This window comes from Hyperoodon ampullatus, assembly GCF_949752795.1.
Source record: "Hyperoodon ampullatus genome assembly, chromosome: 11".
Taxonomy (NCBI): Eukaryota; Metazoa; Chordata; class Mammalia; order Artiodactyla; family Ziphiidae; genus Hyperoodon; species Hyperoodon ampullatus.
Genome location: NC_136924.1, coordinates 98,352,286 through 98,374,939, shown reverse-complemented (window position 1 = coordinate 98,374,939; position 22,654 = coordinate 98,352,286). Strand labels below are relative to the sequence as shown.

Sequence of the window (22,654 nt, the reverse complement as noted above, 5' to 3'; positions counted from 1 at the left end):
AGTTCCCCCACTATCTTTGCTTGCTCTTATCTTCTACTCTGTAATTTTGCTTTCAAGCTTGTATTGCTGGTGGTTTCCGTTTCTTCATAGCTTCAGTCTACACACTCCCTTGGGCTCTATCTCCATGCTTTCTTTCTTCTTTCGCCCTCACAGATAACTACCTTTAATTTTTCAGTTCAAATTTCCAGAAGAATCTGTCTGATCGATTTGTTCATTCAGGCATTCAGAACACATACGTGGAGTATCTACTAAGGACAGGCAGTGGACGCCCATGGTAATCCCCACCCCCTGTTAGGACCCTCTGAATGATCCCTCCAACCTCATCCTGAAGATGGACTCTTTCCCTGGGACCTTGTTAGAGGTGCTGAATTTGTCCCCCACTCCAGATCTACTGAATCAGAACCTACATTTTAACAAAATCCCCAGGTGATTTGTGTGCACAGTTCAAGTCTGAGAAGCACTGCCTTAAACTTCTAGCTCAAAACTGGCTGCACACTGGAAACAGCTGGAGATTTAAAAAATTACTGATGCCTGGGTCCCTCGCAAAGAGATTCCTTTTTAATTTTTGGGGGGTGCAGCCTGGCATTCAGAAAATCCTAGATGATTCCAATGTGCAGGTAGGTTTGAGAATCTCTGAACTAGTCCTGAGTCACCACAATCAGCTGTGAACCTGGACAAACTGCTTAGTTTCTCTCTAGGCTAGATTTCTCATCTCTTAAGTGAAGATAACCTATGGACCTCAGAGTTGTTCTGAGGGTCTCATCTTCTCTTACACGATTGGGGATTTAAGGAAACAAATGCATTATTAAATATGAGAATATAAGTAAAAACGCATGGAAGACAATTGTAAAGCTTACATGATTACACTCTACCTGTGTCATGGCTGAGTACCGTTATCCCATGTTACCTATCACGTAATGGAGGGTTAGAGAGGTTAAGTAACTGTCTCAAGGCCCTGAAGGCTGTTAAAGAGAAATTATTCACCAGATCCTCTTTAAAAACCGGCGGGGAAGACTTTACTACAGACTACTGCGATGGGGGAAACAGACTGAATGCAACTCTGAACACAACAGGGACCAACGGAGATTTGCAGCCAGGGGGCAGGGTGAAGGAGAGAACGGAAAAAAATGACCAAGACGAACTTGGTGAGATATTGGGGGGTAGGGGGGCGGGTGGGGCGAGGAACGTGATTAGAAATCGAGAGTGGAGGAAGAGGAGCTTGATTAGATGCCAAGGGTGGGGGGGATTCTCGATCGAGTGGCTTCGCAGGATTCTTTGGTAAAATCAGGCTCAGCAGGCCAAGCACGAGGCCTAGTCTACACGAGGGCTCCAAAGGACCAGACCAGAGTTTGCTCCTGGAGTGGGTCAGTCTAGGCGGAGTTGGGGGCTCAAGCCGGGCGAGTCTAAGCGCGCAGACCCTGCTGACCCTACATCCCCCCAGTGCCGGGGGTTAACGCAAACCTCATAGGACCGAACGTGTCTGGCGCTGTACACCCGTGAAGCAGGACTGCTGGCTGCACTCCAGCTTCCAATCAGACCAACCCCAACCGGAGCGGCAGCCCCTTGGTCGTTCGCAGCCTCCAGGACAGGGTTTCCCCGGGCACGCCCCGCCTCCCGGTCCGGGGCGGGCCCGCCGCACCTGCCGCGCACCAATCACGGACCGGCGCGTAGGGGCGCACGCGCCACGGCCCTGGGCGGGGCCTCGCCGCGCATCAGTCTCCGCGACCTGCCGGCCCCCGGCCGCCCTGATTGGCCGTCCGGGAGTGACGTGACGGCCGCCTCGGCCTATGGCAGCGGAGCCGGCCGGTGGCGGGGTGCGGAAGTGGCGGGGTGCGGCGGGGTGCGGCGGGCGCAGTGCCGGGTGGCTTGTGCGGAGTGCGGGTGACGGTTCGGGTGGCGCGCGCGCGGCCTTTGCTTTGCTCTGTCCCGGCGCCGGCGGGATGACACGCTTCGCTCTGACAGTGGTCCGGCAGTGAGTATGGCCGGCGCGGGCTGCCCTTTCCCCTCCGTGGAGTGTTGCGGGCTGGGCGGGGGGACCGAAGATCTGCACCCGCCCCGCCCTGCCCTGCCCGTCCCATTTGCTCCTCCGAGGCTCGGCCTGGCGATTTCTAGGTGTTTCCCACGAGTTACCCCCTACCGGCCCTCCTGCCCCAGCGACGCTGAGCGGGAAGCCAGGTGTCAGATGGCAGCGGTCCCGCGTTCGATAGGGACAGGGAGGTCGGGAGGAGTGAGTGTCAAGGGCCCCCGCCTCCGGGTGGCAGCTGAAGCGGAAAAGACAGCCCTGTCGCCGCACTTCCCGGGCCCCGCGTTTGCCCCCGGCCGGTCCCCCAGGGTCTGCAGAGTGACTGGTCCGGGGCCGACGTTTCCGCTGCAGGCTCTGCGCCGGCTCCGTCTCGGTCCCCTCGGCCCCCCAGGCTTGTGTCTGAGATTCGCTTCTTCTCCGTAGACCTTCTGTCGCTGGGGGAGGAGAGGGGTCCTCGCCCTGCTCTCAGCCGCCTGCATCGCCCCGAATAAATATGTTTATCATATAACGTTACAGGGAGCTAAATGCTGACAAGTCTTTACCTCTCTTCCTTTTTCCTTCTCGACTCTTCTTAGCCCGGTGTTAACGGGAGGTGGAATTCAGGGAGGTCAGGAGCACTGATTTTTCGAGAAAGATCGACGTAGGTTAGAATCTGGGCTCCAGCTAGGAGCCTTGTAACCTGGGCTTCCTTTTACCGACTTAATCTCTACGACCTCAGTTTCCTGATTTATAAAATGGGGGTAGTGATAGGACCCACTTCACTGGGTTAGTGTGATAATGAAATGTCAGAAAGGTGAAGCGTATAGCACAGTGGAGGGGGAGAAATATATCTGAGAACTAACTTTTGTTTCTGTAAGGACAGCTCTGATACAGATGCAGTGAGTCCTCCAATTTGTGTGTATGGTTAATGGGACCAGCATTCTGAGTGGGTGCTGTGTGTCAGCAGGTAACTAAGGGTTACAGGATTACAGGTGACTAAGATGCCGTTTTTGACATCGTGGAGCTTGTGGAGAACAACAATATGGTCTAACCTTGTCAAGCTGACTTTAGCTGCTATCTTTTTTTTGTTCTGTTCTTACTTTATAGGAAGATTATCTTGACAACCATCTGAAGTTGTTCTGTTAGGATTCACAGGATTTTAATGACTGAGCTAGAAATCGAGCTCCTCTCTTTCCACCCCACCCCTCTCCATTTTATAGAAGGCTTTATGACCATCATGTGACCTTCTTAAGGTCATACAGCTAGTCAGTAGCAGAACAGGAATTAGCGTCTTGATTGCCCTTTCCTCTAAAGTTTCCGGATGCCTTGACCCAGTGCCTGGCATATAATTGCCGCTCAGAGGTCGTAGAAAATCTGGGCAAAACCACCCCTTGAAAAACAAGATGATCCCTATTTAGTACAATAGTTACATGAGTGCAGATTTTATTCCCTCCCCAAGCCCTTCTTAAAAAGGGCTTGATTTTTAAAATGGATTCCTCATAGAATTCCTATGAGGAATTAATTTAAAAATGAGTCTTAATAAATTAGTATGTGCCAGGCACTGTTGTAATTAAATTCTGACAACAATCTGGTGAGGTAAAGACTGGCTTCTCAATTTGCCGGTGAGGAAACAGACACGGAGGGCATGTGACTTGCTTATAGTCACATGACAAGTTGGGGCTGTGGCGTTTAAACCAAGGCAGCAGGACTGCGGCCCACCCTCTTAACTATATTCTATGCCCTTCTGCCTCCTATTTTACAGAGTTAAAACCTAGTGTTTGTAGGTTGCTTGAATATCATCAGCCATTTCAGAGGCTACTTTTTATTTCCTGTGATATAACCATGAAGAGTGATAAGAATAGTTTACTTTGCTCTGTTTTATTCATGGGAAAGTGCAAAGGAAGTGTTGAAATAATTGATAGGGTTAGTTTTCTCCTTCAGAGTTCTCAAGGCTAAAAATTGATGATTCTTTCAGGAAAAGAAACAATTTCAAACTTGATTGATCAACAGCGTTCAATGTAATGACCCTTACTGGAATCAGCAAGATTGAATCATTGAGCATAATATTGGGAATTTACCTTGAGCTCTCTATTACCTGACTCTGTCAAAGGCGTTGAAACTGAGAGCATGATCAGTGTGTTTAAGAGTTGGATAACTTTTGGATAATGCAAGAAAAGTTTTTAAATGCAGTTTCTTTAAGTTCAACCAGATCCTTTATGAATCTGTGCTGTTACCATCTGTGTGTTGATCTTCATCATCATACTTGAAAGGGAGAGCACCAGTTGTATCATTTTTGGAACAGAATAGCCCACCTTTCAAACTTCAAGTCTACTAATCTGATTGAGCTGTAGCGTCTGGTGGCGTTCGAGCAGCATGGTTGAAACCCCCAGTATATGCAGGTCGGCACTGCCATCACCCACACGTCACGTCGAAGGCCCTAGTTCTCTTGAAAGGTTCTTTGTAGGAGTTTGCAGTTGGTTGCCTGCAGAACCATCCCATTTCACTTCCGTTTTTAGCGAGCTCTTTAAACATTTTTACAAACTAAATTTCCTTTACTTTTAACTACTTAAAGGTGATGAGTCAGTGTAGGTCTTGACGGCAAAACGGATTGGTTTTTCTGCCTCTGTCGGCACTTAGTCTTCTTGAATGCTAGTCATTGTTCTGTTTGTTAATAACGCAGGCCAAATGAATACTGGATCATCTGTAAACTTTTATCAAGATGCATGTAATTGTTATGTTACTGTGATATTTGTTTTCTGGGAGTAGGGTTGATTAACTGGGAGAGCTTATGCAACTAGGCCTACATACAGACAAAAATATATCATGAATTGAGTATTTTACATTTTTGCCTCCAGACCATCCGGTGAAACCCTCCATGTTACTAGCGCTTGAAATCTTCTGTGTTTTCAAATTATTAATCCATTTTCAAATGAATTAATTGGTGTGGAGGAATTAGGATAAAGCTGTATATTCATGATTAAATATCAGGTGAGTACACTCCATTCCTGTGTACACCAAAGAATATCTATTTTGAAAACTTGCCCCAAATATATACTGACTTCCCATGATTTGTCTCTGTTGCAGCAAACCGAGTACTGGTCTGTGGAATTTGAATTATTAAAAAGGATGTGATTGGGAAATTAAGCTTTCTATATGATTTCTAGAGAAACGCTATAGAATACAAACCAGAACCAACAAAATAACATGTCTTTTTAAGGGAAGAGCAGCATGATAATCCACAAAATAAATGGTGCATATTTGTAGGCCTTTAAATGGCCGGTCATAAGACTTGACTTCTGGGCCTAAGTGTTCGCGTTCTCGCAGCGTCGGGTGTCTGTCTTGGAAGTGAATCACGTTGCAGGTTTTGAGAATGAGTGCTGTTACTCCTGACTCCTTTAGAATATATTCCTCTGACCCTTCCACTCCCCCTGCCTTCCCTGCCACTGCTACAAGCCAAGCTTTGGTTAGGGAAGTAGCTTCATAGTAAACCTATTTTAGCCACCCACTTTTCTTTCCCACTCCCCAAACAAACTAAACAGTTGCTTCAAGCATTTGTACACACCTCTCAAAAAAGCTGATAAAACTAAATATTTGTGCACATTTTTGGAAAAAAATTCTCTTTCTAGATTCTTACACTATAATGTTTATAAAGTGATTTGAAAGCGAAAAAATGCCCAGTAGAACACCAGTGATTGTTAATAATGCACTAATGTCTGCAGCAGTCTCTACTGACAGCTAAAGGAAATCTTTTATTATATTATAGCTAGTTTTTCTCCTTTTGCTGAAATTGGTGAGATGCTGGGCAGTACTGTTACAAATTATCGAAGTACTGGGATTCTATTTTTTAATAGGGTGACATTTTGATGATATAATGTTTTATTCAGAATCCTTGATCAAATCAGCTATTGAGAGTAAGTTAAAATCTTGAGCTACCTTTTCAGTAAGCATACAAAAAGTTATCATCTTGGCAAATCATTTGTGTGATTTGTAAAGACCTGGTCCGGCGTAACTATTAAATTTCTTCTCACCCTTGATTTTAAATTTGTACAATGAGCGAGAGAGCTTGTGATCCACAGTAAGTGGGCAAAACCTTCTGAGGTTCCCGTATAAAAGTAAATATGGGATTGGGGGCCAGGGAGGCGGTCTTTGAATTTTGCTGGTAATTGAATTGGTTACAAAGCCATTGTCTAAAGAGGACATCACTCGTACAGAAGTGAAGCACAGCCCTTTTATTCTTGGTCTCAGCAAGACTGTGAGGCTGAGACAGACAGGAAGTGGATCCAGTGTTTGGGAACTGTTTTCTGTATGAGAAACAATGCCTTCCCCATCACTTCCCTGGATGCTTTGTTCATCTGAACCGCAGAGCTTAATCTCTTTCATGTCCATTTCATACGATTCTGAATGGGTTTTGGAATGCTACAAGACATCTTTTATTAATACTCACCTCAAGACTGATAATACTGGCAAGTGAGTGGCCAGTAGTGCTGTGTAATTTCACTCACTTGTCGTATATTTTTTAAGCCACTACATCCACATGTTTAGAAATCAGAAAAGTTCTCCTGAGTTTTCTGTCCTCTCACCCTGCAGGTGACCACAGCCCCTGTGTCCTCCCGGCATCTCTCGTGCAGATGCAAATGTTTACTCTTGTGTCCTGCCTTTCTTTCCTTCTTTCTTTCTTTTTTTAAAAATTATTTTTGGCTGTGTTGGGTCTTCGTTGCAGTGCTCGGGCTTCTCCTTGCGGTGGCTTCTCTTGTTGTGGAGCACAGGCTCTAGGCATGCAGGCTTCAGTAGTTGTGGCACGAGGGCTCAGTAGTTGTGGCTTGCGGGCCCTAGAGCACAGGCTCAGTAGTTGCGTCACAGGGGCTTAGTTGCTTCGCGGCATGTGGGATCTTCCCGGACCAGGACTCGAACCCGTGTCCCCTGCATTGACAGGCGGATTCTTAACCACTGCCCCACCAGGGAAGTCCCTGTCCTGCCTTTCTAAAAAGGTAGCAGTCTTTGTATATTATTCTGTACCTTGCTTTTTCTGCTGAATATGTCTTGGTGATTTTTCCATCTCTTTACATAAATCACTCTCCAGCAGACACAGCCACATCGAATTCCATCAGGTAGATATCCCACTGTTTATTTGTTAGAGTAACGGGTTCCCTACTAAAGGGAATTTACGTTATTTACCATCTTTTGCTGTTAGAAATATACCGTAGCAAATATTCTTTTAAATCTAGATGAATGCAAGCATTTCCAGTAATAGGGCTGCTGGATCAAAGGGTAAACAGACTTGTCATTTTGGTGGATATTTCCAGATGACCCTCCATCCAAAGAGCATGTACACTGAGGTTCTGTTATTTCCCAGGATTTTCTCCAGGTACCGGGCATGTTAGGGTGATGCAGCCTTTGGCCGTGCCTTTTAAGGAACTGGGGCCAGGATAGATGCACGACTACAAAAGTTAACTAGCGTAGTACAGAAGGTAACTAACTACAGTAGTGCCGGGAAAAATGGGAGCTCAGAGTTGGGGTAGTTAAATGGAATGGGGCGGTAGGGAATGGTGCTGGGGAGGGAAAGCTACTTCAAGGAGTCATCTGGCTGTGTTGGGTCTTGAAGAATGAGAACACTTTGGCCAGGTCCAGCGGTCTCTGTTTTAATAAGACACCTAGGGGATTCTGAGACACACTCAAGTTTGAGAACCTGTGCTCTAGGTGAGGTTGAAAAGCAACTGTTTTTATAAACGAGGGGCAAGGTATAAACAAGGAGCAGAGACCTGAGTTTGTGATTCCGACTAAGGTCTGATGGCATTCCTTTCTGGATCTGAGTGAATCAATCCCATGTGAGATATTTTTCTTTTTAAACTAGTGCTTCACGTAAAAAACAAAGCAGGAGTGATGAGCCTTCATGGTAATCAGGGAAATACCAGTTAAAGTCAAGGTGAGGTAAACTGTTCAGGTTCCATTTTGGCACAGACTGAAAGCTGTCACATGATAGTGAGGATGTGGAACACTGCAGAGTGGTAGCGATTGGTATCACCACTTTGGCGTTATCGAATAAAGCTGGATGCGCCATGGCCCCGCAGTTCTAGTGCTAGGCATAGGTCACTAGGCAGGGGTCAACAAATCCCTGAGAGTGAATAGTTTAGACTTTGCCGGCCACATGGTCTGTCTGAACTGATCATTTCCACCATTAGAGTGTGAAAACAGTCATAAACAATAAATAAACGTATGGGTATGACTGTATTCCAACAAAACTTGGTTCACAGAAAGACTTGTTTACCAGTCCTTGAGTGGATCTCAAACATGAGCATGCATCAGCATCACTTGGTGGGTTTATTAAAACAGACTGCTGGGCCGCCACCTCAGAGTTCCTGATTCAGTGTGTCTGGGGGCAGATGGGGCCTGAGACACTGCATTTCCAATGAGTTTCCAGGCAATGCCAGTGATGCAAGTCCAGGGACCATGCTTTTGAGAACCACTGCCCTAGAGAGTCTGCTGCACTCTGAACAAACATGTTCATGACATTGTAGCCCGGAACTGGAAACAGTCTAAGTGTCTATCACAGTGGACCATGTACTACATTGTAGTAAATCCTTACAGTGGAGTTTACACAGTAAAAATGAGAATCAAGTATGGCCACACTCAGCAACACTGGTGTATCTCCCAAAATGTTGAACAAAAGAAGCAACACAGAAAACCACATAGAGTAAGAAGCAAGTCATTGTAAAGTTCAACAACAGGCAAACTAATCTATGCTGCACATGGGCAGGGAAGCGAAGAGGAAAGGTGAGCACTTGAGCAGGCAAAAGTCCTGGCAGGGGATCCACTGGGGAGGGAGGACATCGTGATGGATGGGGACGGGGTCCTGGAGGCTGGCAGTGATCTGTTAACTTGGGTGGTGTTATGTGGCTGCTGGCTTTATCATGTTATTTACTATTTATTTCATAATTTTTAAAAGATTAAAAATGCATGAAGTCTTTGATATCTGTATAGTCTGTCCAAAAATGACTTATAAATACAACTACTGAGTGCCTCCTAAAGCTAAGCAGCGTTCTGGATGCTCTACCTGTGTTCACCCAGTCGTCCCGAGAATCTTGTGAGGTTGGGACCATTTATTATCCCCATTTTACAGATGAGGAAGCTGAGGCATTGAGCTTAACCCAGCAGGTGAGTGTAGCGCCAGAGCAGTCTTGTTCCTGGGCCCGATAGATGGCAGCGAGGTTTCCCCTCACGGATTTTCACCTCTCACCGACACGAAAGGGTGTGGACGTGGGCTGTGGGGACAGTTGATTCCAGATGAGGCGATAACTCGATCTGAAGAGGCCTGTGGGGTGTTTCCCCCCACCATTTCCAGTTTTCTGTCCGGTGTCCGCACAGCACACGCCAGCTCCCACCTCCAGGAGATGCTGGTCTCGAGCATCTCTGGGTTCAGTGTTACCACATAAAAAGAGCTCGGAGAAGTGTCTGCGGGGTCGTCCCGGAGAGCTTTCTGTGTATTTGACGACTGCTTTCACTGTGGCTGCACCCTGTCGTCTGGTCTGGTCCAGGTGCCCTCACCCTCACCTTCCCCCTCCAGCCTCAGTCCAGTTGCTTTGCGACACCACTTCCCCCCATCGCTCTCCCGGTTGCTTCAGAGTGGGTTGGGTTTGCTTTCGTAATTCCCCGGTGTTGCAAAGTGGAGCAGCTTGAGCAGCTCCAGGACTGAGGGGGCAGGGCCAGGGCCTGCAGGTCTGCGCTCTGCTCTCGGTCCCTCGCGCCTGTCCACTCAGCGCAGCGGACGGACGGATGGACCAGCTGTCGTGTTTTGGTCCCGATGCCTGTGGGCGTAGTTTTGATCAACATATTTAAGAAGATTATTTAGCACAAATGTTTTATACATACATACACTACTTTTAAAATAGCATTTTCTACCTTTAGTTCACTTAAGATTGTTGATCTATACATTTTAATTTGGGGCAATTTGAAATTTTTAGCTTATCGATTAGGTACATAGAATAGATGATTGCAGATAGTAGTTTAGAATAAATTTTATCTTTACAGGTTAGATTCTGACGTATGTACAATATGCTGTCTTTACAAGTATCATTACCTTTTGTTGCTGATTTTTTCTTTCGCATTTCAAAAATAACCAAATTTGGTAATAAAGGCTTTTTTCCCTCCCTGTTTTAGTGGAGAAACAAGACTTAACAAGGAGAAAATCCTTCAAGGTTGGTATGCTCTGACTCTTATTTTAGATCTCTCTGTTAGTGCTAATGTGAAATATGGGTTAATCAGATGCGGTGGGGTAGGTTGGACTGGGGGCCGCTCTGGACTGTGAACTGGGATTACGGAATTAAATCATCATGGTCACAGAAATGTGATCAGAGCAGATGGTAACCAAGAGAAGTAAGTCTCTTGAGTGAATTAGATGTAAAGAACAGTGCTCCAAGTTGTTCGTGGGCAGCTTCAAAGCTGATTAAGGAGTTATATTGAGTCTAGTTGTCTTAAAATATATCTGCCAGGATTTTAGATGATTTCATATTTGGAAACAAAAATTTACTGGCTGGTGTTAATGGTATTTTTCTGCTAAGATACTTATATTATTTTTAGTAGTAACAAAGAAGTGGTTTAAAAAGAGAATTCCTGTTCTCACATGGGGTTGTTCCTTTATTCTGAATAGACTCTCCCCTGCCCCCTGCCTTGTTCTGTTAATTTGGGTTCAGATCTTTTAATCTCCCTGTGATCCAGCTGGTCTGGCTTTTAAAGAATATCTTTCAGCTAGACATGCTGTTTCTCTGCTTGGATTATACAAGCATTTAGTTTTATATTTTGGGGTTAGGGACCTCTGGGGTTTGCAGAAGCTGATTTTCATACCCCGTGTGCCTGCCTCCCTCTTCTGGAAACCAGTCTGAAAATTAAATGCACCTCTATTTCCCATTGACCTGGGCCCCACCCAGAGCATCCTCTGGGCTCACGTACAGTACCGCCTTGTCCGTGGGCCTTGCTCCTTTGTCTCATTTCACTCGAAGCTGACAGTAAAACATGAATAAAAATTTCATGTTCACACCTGTTTTTTAGGTCTATTTTGTGTTTTCCTAACTTTGTAAGTTAGATGCTTAGTTCTTTAAGTTATAGCCTCCTTTTTATTTATTTTTTTAAACCCTCAAGCCTTATATGTTTCTAAGTACCATTTTTTGGTCACATACCTGCAGTTTTGATTTGTAGTAATCTGATAAGTATTCAGCCCCAAGTATCTTAAATTTCCGTTATGATTTCTTCATTGACCCATGAGTTATTTAGAACTGTTTTTTAAATTTCCAAATGAGTGGGCTTTTTGGTTTTGTTCTTGGTTTTGTTCTTTGGTTTTGTTCTTCATCTTTTGTGATTGACTTCCAGTGTAGTTGCTTTGTGTTCTGACAAAGCAGTTTGTCAGGTTTATTTGATAATACGTCTTTGAAATTGGTTAGCATGGTCAGTTTTTATAAACCTACTACTGTGTGTTTGAGAAAAAATCTGTTTTCTAGTTGTTGGGTGTGGAGTTCTATATCAAATACTTAACCTTGATTTTGTTGTTCAGATCTTCCATATTTACTAATTTTGTAAATTTACTCATTTGCCTGTATGACCTAAGGGCCGATTTATGAGTGAGATATGTTGAATTTCCCACTGTGATGGCCAGCTCATCCTTTAATACCTGAAGCTCTGTCAACTCATGCTTTATGTGTTCTGCTTTTATACAGCTAGAGGCTAATTTATTAGGCACATACAAGTTTTAAAATTGCTCTGTCTTCGTGGTGAATGGGAACACTGATTGTTTATAGTGATCTTCACAAACCTTACTAAGACTTTTGTCATAAAGTCTGCATTTCTGAGAGTGATATGGCAACTCCGGCTGTTTGGGGTTGGGATTTGCCTGGTATATATTTTCCTATCCCTTTCCGTTCAACCTTGCTGTGTACTGATGTCCTAAGTGTTACCTTGTAAATGGTAGGCAGCAGATTCTGATTCTTTTTTTTTTTTTGAAAAAAAGAGAAATATGGTCTTTCTGTTAACTGGTGAGAGTGGTCTGTCCACATTGACTCTGGTTTCTGGTGTGTTTGGACTTTTCCTTTGTGGTTCTTTTCTCCCTTCTTTATCTAGTCCTTTCCTCCTCACTCACCTTTACTTCGTAGGTGCCTGCTTTTCTTTTTCTTTTCTTTATCCAACCCACTCTTACTTTCCCTACTGGCCTCAACATAAGCCACTTCTATCCTTTTGATGGTTGCCTTTATATCTTTACCATTTGTGCCTAACAAAGTGTAAGAGAAATACCGTCTCTCCTGAAAAAATACAAAGTGTGTGCTGCTGTTTAGTATCTCAGTCCTGTCCTTTTTAACCATGCAGTGTAGGCATTATTATTTAATTTGTTACTTAGTGTTTGTTTCGATTGACATCTGTATTTGCCAGTTTCTCTCCTCACCATTTCTTTTGCGTCTCAGACCTTCATTCCTGAAACATCTTTTTTGAAAAGTCCTCTTGTGTAAATCAATTTGTGGTAAAGATAGTTTCAATTGATTCTATTCCAGACAATTCTGTTTTTATTCTCCTCAGTCGTTTTTAGTCCAGACAGTTCTAGACTCACAGTTCTCTTAGCTCTTGGGAGCTATTCATCTGCTGCTTTTTGGCTTCAGAAGTCTTCTCTCATCCAAATGGTGTCCCACCGTGGGTATCTGTCTTTCTCTGTAACTGCTTTTAAAGTCTTTGTGTTTTATTTTGGTATTCTACAGTTCCTCTTACTGAATCTAGGAAGGTACTTTTTTTTTTTTTAGTAACTTTTCCTTCTTGGTGTACATTGTGTTTCCTTCATCTGTAGTTTTATGTCTTCCCTCATTTCTGTTCTCCATTTTCTCTCTTGTCTTTCTGGAGTTCCCACTAGATGTACTTAGGAATCCTAGTCCTTTCTCCATGTCTCTAACACATCTGTGATGTGCTCCATCTCCTCGTGTCTGTGCCAGGGGACAGCTTCAGCCCTGCCTTTGGGTTCATGAAGCTTCTCAGCTTCATGAATCTCCTTTTATCCACTGAGGGATTTTTTTTTCCCCTCCTCAGCAATTCCATTTTTCATTGTTAAAAGATCTGTCTGGTTCTTTTGGAAAGCTATCTGGTTTTTGATCGCTTGTTGTCACTTATTTTTGTGACTCTGTTTATAGTCTCTGCTGATTTACATGTCTGACGTATTAGTGGTTCCAAATCTGTTACTTGTTGTTTCTGCCAACTCTCATTCATGACAGATTATTTTCCTGTGTGTTGAGTCATTGGCTGACCTGTTATTTGCTCTAAACTAGTAGAAGACTTGTCAGCGTTTATTGAGAATGACTTGCAATACTGAACGTTACTGAATTCAAACAATGGAGATAAAGAAGGAAAACTTTTCTAGGTGATGATCCGACTACCCAAATGCAGCAGCTGAGCTGAAAACGTAAGGTTGGGGCAGCATTAATGAAACACGTAGTGAAGTGATGGGCGATGTGGGGGGGAGAGCTCGGGACAGCCTCCTCATTACCCAGTTCTCGCCAGACAAACATTCTTCTGGGAAACACAGAAGAGCTTTTACTTCTAGCTTAATTTTGCTTGCTTTCAGTTCTCTGAAAAGTTATGTGGAAAAGTACCCAAGGAAATCTTTTAATAAAATATAGATAAATGCTCTTTATATTCTCTTAGGTGTGATTTTTATTGCATCCCATATATATATATTTGAATGTTACCGTTCTTTCTCTTGATACCACAGGACAAGGAATAGATGAGCCTCTTTCAGAAACTGGATTTAAACAAGCAGCTGCTGCTGGTATATTTCTCAATAACGTGAAGTTTACTCACATTTTCTCCAGTGACCTCATGAGGACAAAGCAGGTGAGCTTAGAGTCAAGGTTGAGGCTGATGAGTCAAAAGTCTCAGCAGTTGTAACCTTGAAACATTTGCTGCCAGAGTCCGCAGGGAATTAACTCACACAAGACATCATCCCCAGCCCTCCTCTCCCTGACAGAACTTACTTCTTTTCCCTTCATTTTACTTTTGTGCTTTGGTTTATTGTGGTAATTTTTAAGTTAGAGTAGCTTGGGGAAAGTGTCTAACAAAAGGCCTATAAAAAGGCAAAGAAGGTGTCGTGAGAGAGAGCCAGTGGAAACACCACAGAGATGTCAGATTTTAGAATCCAGATACAGTTTGAAAAACAACTATGTTACTCGAAAGAAATAAAAGATGTATGAAATATCTTTAAGGAACAGATTACTATAAAAATGATCCCAGAGATTTAAGAAAGAACCAAATCAACTTCTAAAAGGTCGGTGGAAGGAGACTTTTGTGGCAACCATGGGGGAATAACAGGGTTGGAGTGTAGCCTCCCCCCATAAACAACTAGAAAACAGGACGAAGTCTGTGAAGCAACTGTTTTCAGACATTGGACTCTAGGCAGCATGGGCTGTGATCCCCGAATGAAGTGAAACAAAACAGGTGAGCCCTTGATCATCCTGGTTTTCCAGCTGAAGCAATTCCCAGACTCTGGCAGAAGAAGTCAGATAGAGGACAGTGGTCTCAGTGATTGAGGGGACAAAGCCTGGAATTTGGGGAGTTTAAGTAATTAAAATTCGTGGGGAAGAGTGCTGGAGAGAGAGCTGCACAGAGAAAACTCTATAGACATGTGTAGGGATCCCCGTGGTTCTTTGTTGGACGGTTGGTTAATCTGCACACGTGTGGCTGAAACTGCACGAGGGCAGAAAACACGGCTTTGGGTGGCGGGTGGCGGTCATGCACTCAATTCCTGGGGCTCACACAGGGTGCGGAGTCAGAATTCCCACCAGCGCAAGTGGAGGCTTTGCTGGATACAGAGAGCATATTACACCTTAATAGTGAGGGCATTCCCCCCTTAATACTTCCTTCTTTCTAGGGTTGGTTTAGTGGTGATGAACTCCTTTAGCTTTTGTTTCTGGGAAACTCTTGATCTCTTCTTCGATTCTGAATAACCTTGCTGGGTAGAGAAAAGATTCTTAGTTGGAATTCTCAGCACTCTGAATATGGTATGCCACTCCCTTCTGGCCTGTAAGATTTCTACTGGAAAATCTGCTGTTAGCCTTATGGGGTGTTCCTTGTCCTTGGGAGGAGGCGAGTTCCGTGTCTTCCTATGCTACCATCCTGAACACTCCCAGAATGATATTTTTTTTTGGCTGCATGTGCAGCTTGTGGGATCTCAGTTCCCCGGCCAGGGATCGAACCCGGGCCCCCTACAGTGGAAGTGCAAAGTCCTAACCACTGGACCGCCAGGGAATTCCCCAAGAATGATTATTTTTATGAGAAAAGAGATAGTTGTCTTTTGATTTGCAGACTGTGCATGGAATTTTGGAGAAGAGCAAATTTTGCAAAGATATGACAGTGAAGTATGATTCGAGACTTCGAGAAAGGGTGAGTAACTTACATGTTGTCCTTTTACCATAAATTATCAGCAAACCAACTCAGTTTATCCCATGGCTAGAATTTAAATGCCTACCCGCTAGGGATGTGATATCGGCTATTACGTGAAGAATCTACCGTGTGGCAGTTACTGTTACTTACTCTCATAAATAGTGTCTTACTTGATCATTAAAATTATAGGAAAGAGGCATCTTAAATTATAAAAGCAAGGCATACTTGTGAGAACTTAGTACAGAAGGGTTTAAAGTTAAAGGTGAAAAGTTCTCTTCCCAGTCTCCTAATCCTACCCCATAATTATAAGCATGAATAGACTTCTTTATGCCAACTTTATGTACTTTACCAGAAATGAATCTTCCTGGAACTGTGATTTAGCTAAAAGACGGCAATTTCAGATCTGAGATTTGGCCCCAAGTCTCCTCCTCGAGCAGTGTTTTTAGTGCACTCTGTAATACTAACATGTAAGCTGGTTGCTGTCCTGCCAGTCCTGTGATTTCCTCTACCCCTGGAGAGAAATGTAACAGAATGGCCAGGGCATCTTCAAAGAACTGCTTTTCATAACTTGCGTGTGTTCACTGTTACAGTTCAGCATATAGACTAGAGCTCCAGCATAAATGCTCCCTGGAAAGGCTCACTCTGTGCCCAGGGACCAATGCTCGAACGTTGTTAAAGAAAAATGTCCTGGGAGCTCCCTGGCGGTCCAGTGGTTAGGACTCCACACTTTGACCACTGAGGGCGTGGGTGCAATTCCTGATTGGGGAACTAAGACCCCGCAAGCCGTGCTTTGTGGCCAAAAAAATAAAATAAAGCGCGGCCAAAACAAAATGAAAAATACACCTATCCCCCAAATGAAATCCGAATAGATTAAAAGAAGAAAATGTCCTGAGTTCAGTGGAACGCTGCACAGGGCCCGTCACCGCGTGAAGGAGAAAGCGCTGTCATCGGCTGGGCCGTCCCTTCTCCATCCGTGCTCTCTCCTGAGTAACTTCATCCTCTGCAGTGATTGCAGTCCATGGCTCTTCCCTGAGCTGCACGCACACACCGAGCTGCCTGTGGCTCAGCTGCCCCGCGGCCGCATCCGGCCAGTGGAATGCGCGCTCCCCTCTCCACGTGGCCCTGCTTCACGCAGTGGCTGAAACCCTCCCGCCGGCTCTTCCCCGTCTCTCGCGCCGCACATCCCGTCCTCGTCTCGTCCGCTCAGCCTCTGAGGAGTTCCTGAATGCTTCATGCCTCTGCGAGCCCCCCGCTGCCCTCCTACTGCCACGCTCGGCATCCTCTATCGCCTGGGTCACTGGGACAGTGATTCTCCTGCTTTCTGTCTTGCTCCCCGCTTTTCCAGTCTGATCTGCACGCTGCAGCCAGAGTAATCTTTGCAAAGTCTGGTTACCACACCCCTGTATAAATGGGCTCGCTGCTTCTCTTCTACCCTCAAGAGTTGTCCTAACTCTGACCTGGCTCTTGGGAGCTGCGGGGTCTGATCTGTTGCCTCCTGCCCCTTGCCGGGTGCTCAGTGCCTGGGTTTAGCGGTCACGTGAGTGGGCATTGGCGCTGCGCTCACCGCATCCCACCGCTGTTCCAAGAGCCGCGGGTTTGTTCATCTTCACAAGAACCCCGGTGCCGGGAAGATGTAAAAACCTCATTTCTTAACCCCCGTTTTACAGAAGCAGAAACCGAGGCACATGGAGGTCAAATCCAGGCCCAGGGTCCCAGAGCTCATTCGTGGCAGAGTTCAGATTCACCTTGAGGCCTCTGGGCCTGGAGTCCGTGCTCTGGACCGCTGGTCACACGCTTCTCAGTCTCTTCCCGGAGTCTCCCGAATACCCCGTGCTCTGTGCTCACTGAGCCTCCGCATCTGTCCTCCACTCTGCCTGGAATGCTTGCTCCCAGGCCTGGCCAGCTTCCACTCGCCAGAGGCTTTGGCCCGCGGTGGTTTCCCGAGTCCAGATTAGACATCCCTGCCGTATCTGTCAGTCTCTCTCCATCTTGGCGCTTTTCCACTTTCAGTTGCTTGGTATCCCCACCGCCCCGCGGTCTCAGCAAGGGTGGGAGCCGTGCAGCCGCCTGTCCTATCCTCCCAACTGCCCCAGCAAAGCGTTTGGAGTATTCAACAAATGGATGCTTCCATTCCTGTGAAAACAAAGCAACTGATGTCTTTTAATGGCCCTCTTTGTAATAGTTAGGTTGCTCCAGATATAATTAAGAGTGTAAGGAATTGGGCTTGAAGATTGGAAGAGCAGCTGGTAAAGTGTGCATGTATTCTTATGAAAAAGTAATATTTCACTATTGGATTTCTTATCTGATGGTGGTGTTAGAATCTTTTGACATCATCAGTGCAAACCGTAAGTGACGATTTGTCTCTTTCAGTATTTTCTTATGCAAGTAATCCATTGTCATTGTAAGGAATTAAAACTAAGAACACTTTGGAAAAAAATACAATTAAAATTTCTACCACACACAAACACTGAATATTTTGGTATGTGTGCTCCTGACTTTTTCCTTCTTGTCTGTTTTTATCTGTCTGCCTATCTGTTTGTGTATATGGTTTTCGAAATGAAATCCTACTCTATGCATTATTTTTTAACTGGCTTGTCTCACGTACTGTGTTTTTCAGTGCCCATAAATGCACATCAGTATGATCACATAATTAATGACTCTGTATTCTTAAGATATTGCTATTGCATCATGTGTTTAACCATGCTACTACTGACCTATTTTAGGATATCTAGGTTGTGACTAGGTTTTCCGCTGATGTAAATAATGTTAAAATATAAACATCTTTGTAGTTGATCCTTCACACACATATCTCATACATTTCCTAGAAATGGAATTGCTGAGTGTGTCCTTTTTAAAAAGACTTTTGTATGTATTGCTACATTTCCTTCCAGAAAATCTGTGCCAATTTATACTGCCATGAATGATCTAGGAGAGAGTTTTTCCCACAGCAACACTGGCTATTAGCGATCTCTGTGGTCTTCTGATTTAGTAACTTATGAAAGGTGTCATTTTAGTTTTCACACTCTGGATTCCTAGTGAGGTAGATTTCCCATGTTTACTGGCCATTTGCATTTCCTTTGTGACTTGCGTGTCCTTTGCTAAGACTCAATTTTTATGAATCTAAAAAGCTAATGAGCTTTGAAGTCACATGGATCTGGGTTTGCATTTTCTCCGAGGAGACAGGATAAAGTAAGCCAAAGAAATCTAAGCTCATCCCCAGAATGATTGTTCTGAATTTGCCATAAACATGTACTTAGTTGTTGTATTGCAAATTCCTTTGAGGCCTTTGTGTCTGTTGGATCATTGCAGAAATACGGGGTTGCAGAAGGCTGGCCGCTGAGTGAGCTAAGGGCCATGGCCAAAGCAGCTGGGCAGGAGTGCCCTGTGTTCACACCGCCCGGAGGAGAGACCTTGGACCAGGTACGTAGCCCTGGGGAAAGTCGCCGCGTCCATGAGCGTGCCAGTGTCAAAGCAGCTGCAATCTTGACTCATCGCGTAAGCAAGATGTTTCTGAATTGTAGCTAAGCAGTTTGGAAGTTGTTTGGTTCACAAAACAACTCTGCATCGTACCATTTTTTCCCCTTTTAAGCTGTCCTGTCTTTCTCGTTTATTAAGTCATTACCGATAATGGATTTGAGGAAATGGGTTATTAGATGGGTCTGTTAAGAAAACTCCTTGGAAAGGGAGCAGTAGCCTTCGCAGTGGCAGTGGCGTCGGTGAAGCAGCCATGGTGCTAGTCAGCGGGACGGTGGGCAAAACCCAACAACTTGGGTGGCAAGACCATCAGGCCTCTGCTGCGCCTGCAGCTCTAAGTGACACTGTAGCCCTGCTTGCGTTGCTCTGGAGTCTTCTGCTTTTGAGTTGTGTTATTGGTGATTCCCCCTGCCCCATTTTTAATTTTCATAATTTCCTTGTAAACACTTTGTATTAGTTTAGTGAGGGAAGGCTTTTTATCCTTGTTGTTCCAATTGAACGGAAGTGCCCGATGCAGTTTCCTAGGTATTCCTAGTTTCCCGCTATTTTATGGGCTTCTCTTTGCTTGTAGATTTCCCCAGCTAGACTCCGAGTGCTTTGAAGTCAGGAATTAGTCATTGTATCTTACTCACCCTTGTCCGCAAAATGCTTTCATGGGTCCAGAAATAAGGTGGGCGCTTACATACCAGTGTCTGTGGAAATACTGATCGAATGAATAGAAACAGCATTTCATCTGCTTCTGTAGTCACTGACGCTGACGTGTAGAAAAACTCAGTTCTGTTTATGTCTTAAAACAGTCATTAATGTCACTTTATTTCACCTCTTTGTTTCTTTCCTTGTAGGTGAAAATGCGTGGAAAAGACTTCTTTGAATTTCTTTGTCAGCTGATCCTGAAAGAAGCAGGTCAGAATGAACAGTTTTCCCAAGAAGCCCCGAGCGACTGTCTGGAAAGTTCTTTGGCAGAGATATTTCCTTTAGGGAAAAACTGTGCCTCCAAGTTTAATTCGGACAGCGGCGCTCCAGGGTTAGTGGCCAGTGTCTTAGTTGTGAGTCACGGCGCCTACATGAGAAGCCTGTTGGATTATTTCCTGACTGACCTTAAGTGTTCCTTCCCGGTGACCCTGAGCAGGTCCGAATTCACATCAGTCAGCCCCAATACAGGGATGAGTGTCTTTATCATAAACTTTGAGAAGGGAGAAGTGAAACCAACCACCCAGTGTGTGTGTGTGAACCTACAGGGCCACCTGACCGGGGTGACCAAAGCTCACTAAATTTAAATCTGCATCGAAATCTAACAAATGTGAGCCTCTGAGGGAGTGCCTTTGACTTTATTTCCACTCTCTGCTAATGCAGACTTGGAAACAGTTAAAAAGCTGTCCGTTATAGCAGGTTATAAAGCTCGAATGGAATCAGAGCCACATGAAACACTAATGGAAAACCACCGAGAATTGACTTCTTTTTTGTGAGTACGGTTGGAATTTTCCGGGGTAATTTTACCGCCCCGCTCAGTGACATCTCTGGATTGTAAATGGATGAAGGAACTCAGTATTGCAAATTGGGGGATTAATAATCCTGTTACTATGGTTTTTTTGCTTTTTTAATATCCTGTGTTTTTTTTTGGTATTTTTCTTTAATGTCTGAAAAATCTGGCCTATTTTATTGGCTCTTGGTAAGATACTGTATGTTTTCTTTTTTACTGTCTCATCCAGTTCTTGGAAGAGGGAACTATTTGTAATTTGCACTCCATATTTATGTGAAAATATGTTATATTCAAAAAGTCCTTTAAAGGAGAAATGCTTGCCATCATAGTTTATGTAAAAGCAAACGACACTAAATGTTTAATACAGAAATCAACTGTTGGAATTGTTTACTCTGGAGGGTCTGAGATGCAGATGTATGTGGATTGTGGTTGCAGAATAGTCTCGTAAGGAAGAAGCATCATCTGATTACAAAATTTTTAAAGAAGGAATCTGAGCAGAGGAAGAGAAAAGAGCAGATCTTTCTTATCTAACCTGTAGGCTGAAGAATTTAGTTTGAAGATGACGCTAAAGAAAGTAAACGGTTGCTTCACAGTAGCCCCAGAATAAAAGAGGGGCTTCACTGAAAAGAACCGTGGTTTTTTGTGGAAGGTACAGATGAGGTTTCCTCTCTTTCCCACCAGATGGCACTGGAGAAAAGGGAGTTTGGTTACCTGAATTCTGTACAGAAGATGGGTCGCTCTGAGGCCCTCGTGTAAATGGAGAACGTGTTTTCCATGCGGTTTGCTTTTAAATTATCATGTTGATGAATGCCGTGAGTCTCAGCTCACAGAGGGTAGGACTGAGGCTGTCAGTTCAGGCTAAAGTCACGTGTAGTCATATTTCAAGTTCAGGATCACACTGTCCTTAGCGTGTCCAGCGCTGCCAGTGTCCGTGCCAGTGCTGGAGAAGAGCATGTGGTTGAGTGCAGAGGAAGTCCACTGCAGGCGAAAAGTTGGAAAGTAACCAAAAAGGACAGATAATAAACGTCCACATCCCTGCCATCCAGAAGTAATATCCGCCCCCCTTTTTTTTAAAAAAGAAATAACACATTGCGATGTAAGCCAAGTTCCTTTAAGCAGCTGTCACTGTCCTTTTCCCTCCTGTTCTCTACAGAGACAGCCAGCGTCCATCCTTCACGTGGCCACCTAGTGTCCTAAGGGAACAATGGTATTGTTCTGGTGTTTTTTCAAATATACAAAATACCAAGCTGTCTGTATTCTGTATTTTCACTTATTACATATATCTTGGGGCTCTATATTGGTATGTATAGATAGATCTGGTTACTTGTAACCACTGTATTGTACAAAATAAATGTAGTACCTTTTATTTCTTTATTCTCAGATCAGTGGATGTTTCAGTATATTCACTCTTTTCTTATAGAAACAATGCTTACGTGGAATAGCCTTGTGCTGTGTCATAAAAAATGTGCGTCTCCAGTTTGACAAGAGCCAGTGGTTCTCTAAAGCGGGCTGTGCTATTTTTCAGTCTCAGTAGAAGTATTTGAAAGTTCCTGGTTTCCACATCTTTGGAAATTTTGTCTGATGAACTTTTGTTGATCTGATGAGTGAAAAATAGGTCACTGTTACAACGAGCTTTTCTGTGACTGCTGGAGTCTGGGCAGTTTTTTCACGTGCACGTTGACAATGAGACTTTCCTCCCTGGCGAGTCACCACCGTACATTCTTGGTCTGATTTTCTGTTGGGCTGTGGGGCATTTTCTTAGTGAGTTACAGGAGACCTTGCAAATATCCTCCAGTTCACCGATCTCTTGCATATGTTACCATCCATTTTTTTCACATGTTTTTTATTTTGAACTCAAACCGATATACCTTGTCCTTTATGGTTTGGGGGGAGTTGAGGGTGTCTTTAAGAAGCCTTCTCTACCATGAGGTCATATCCTAATCTGCTTTTCCTTACAGTGTTCCAGGCTTTGTTTAAATGTTAAATCTTTAAATTATCTGGAATTTATTCTTGTATGGTATAAGGTCAGAATTCAATTTTTTATTTTTCCGTATGGTGAAACAGTTACCCCAGCATCATTATTAGGAGTCTTTCTGTTCCCAGGTGGCCGGTGATTCTCGGTCAGACCCCCACTCACCCACATTTGCTGGAGTGTGTGGACTCTGTTCTGTTTTAGTGCAAGCTCTGGGTTCCCATCACACTGGCATCCTCAGTTACTGTCGCTTTGCAGCTGAGTACCTTGTAGGGTGAGCACCTCTATTCTATACACATGTTAGAACCAACTGGTCAATTTCCAGAAA

The 22,654-nt window shown here is 44.3% G+C and overlaps 1 protein-coding gene across 1 annotated transcript; it reads left to right on the top strand.

Annotated features, from left to right (window-relative positions):
• Positions 1-1,940: 1,940 nt before the first annotated feature.
• TIGAR (TP53 induced glycolysis regulatory phosphatase) lies at positions 1,941-20,145 on the top strand (the record flags this gene model as incomplete). Its single annotated transcript, XM_079715456.1, has 6 exons — positions 1,941-1,972; positions 10,157-10,194; positions 13,734-13,855; positions 15,323-15,400; positions 18,710-18,820; positions 19,717-20,145. 6 exons carry the CDS (start codon positions 1,941-1,943, stop codon positions 20,143-20,145), a joined length of 810 nt encoding a protein of 269 aa, XP_079571582.1.
• Between the last annotated feature and the right edge of the window lie 2,509 nt (positions 20,146-22,654).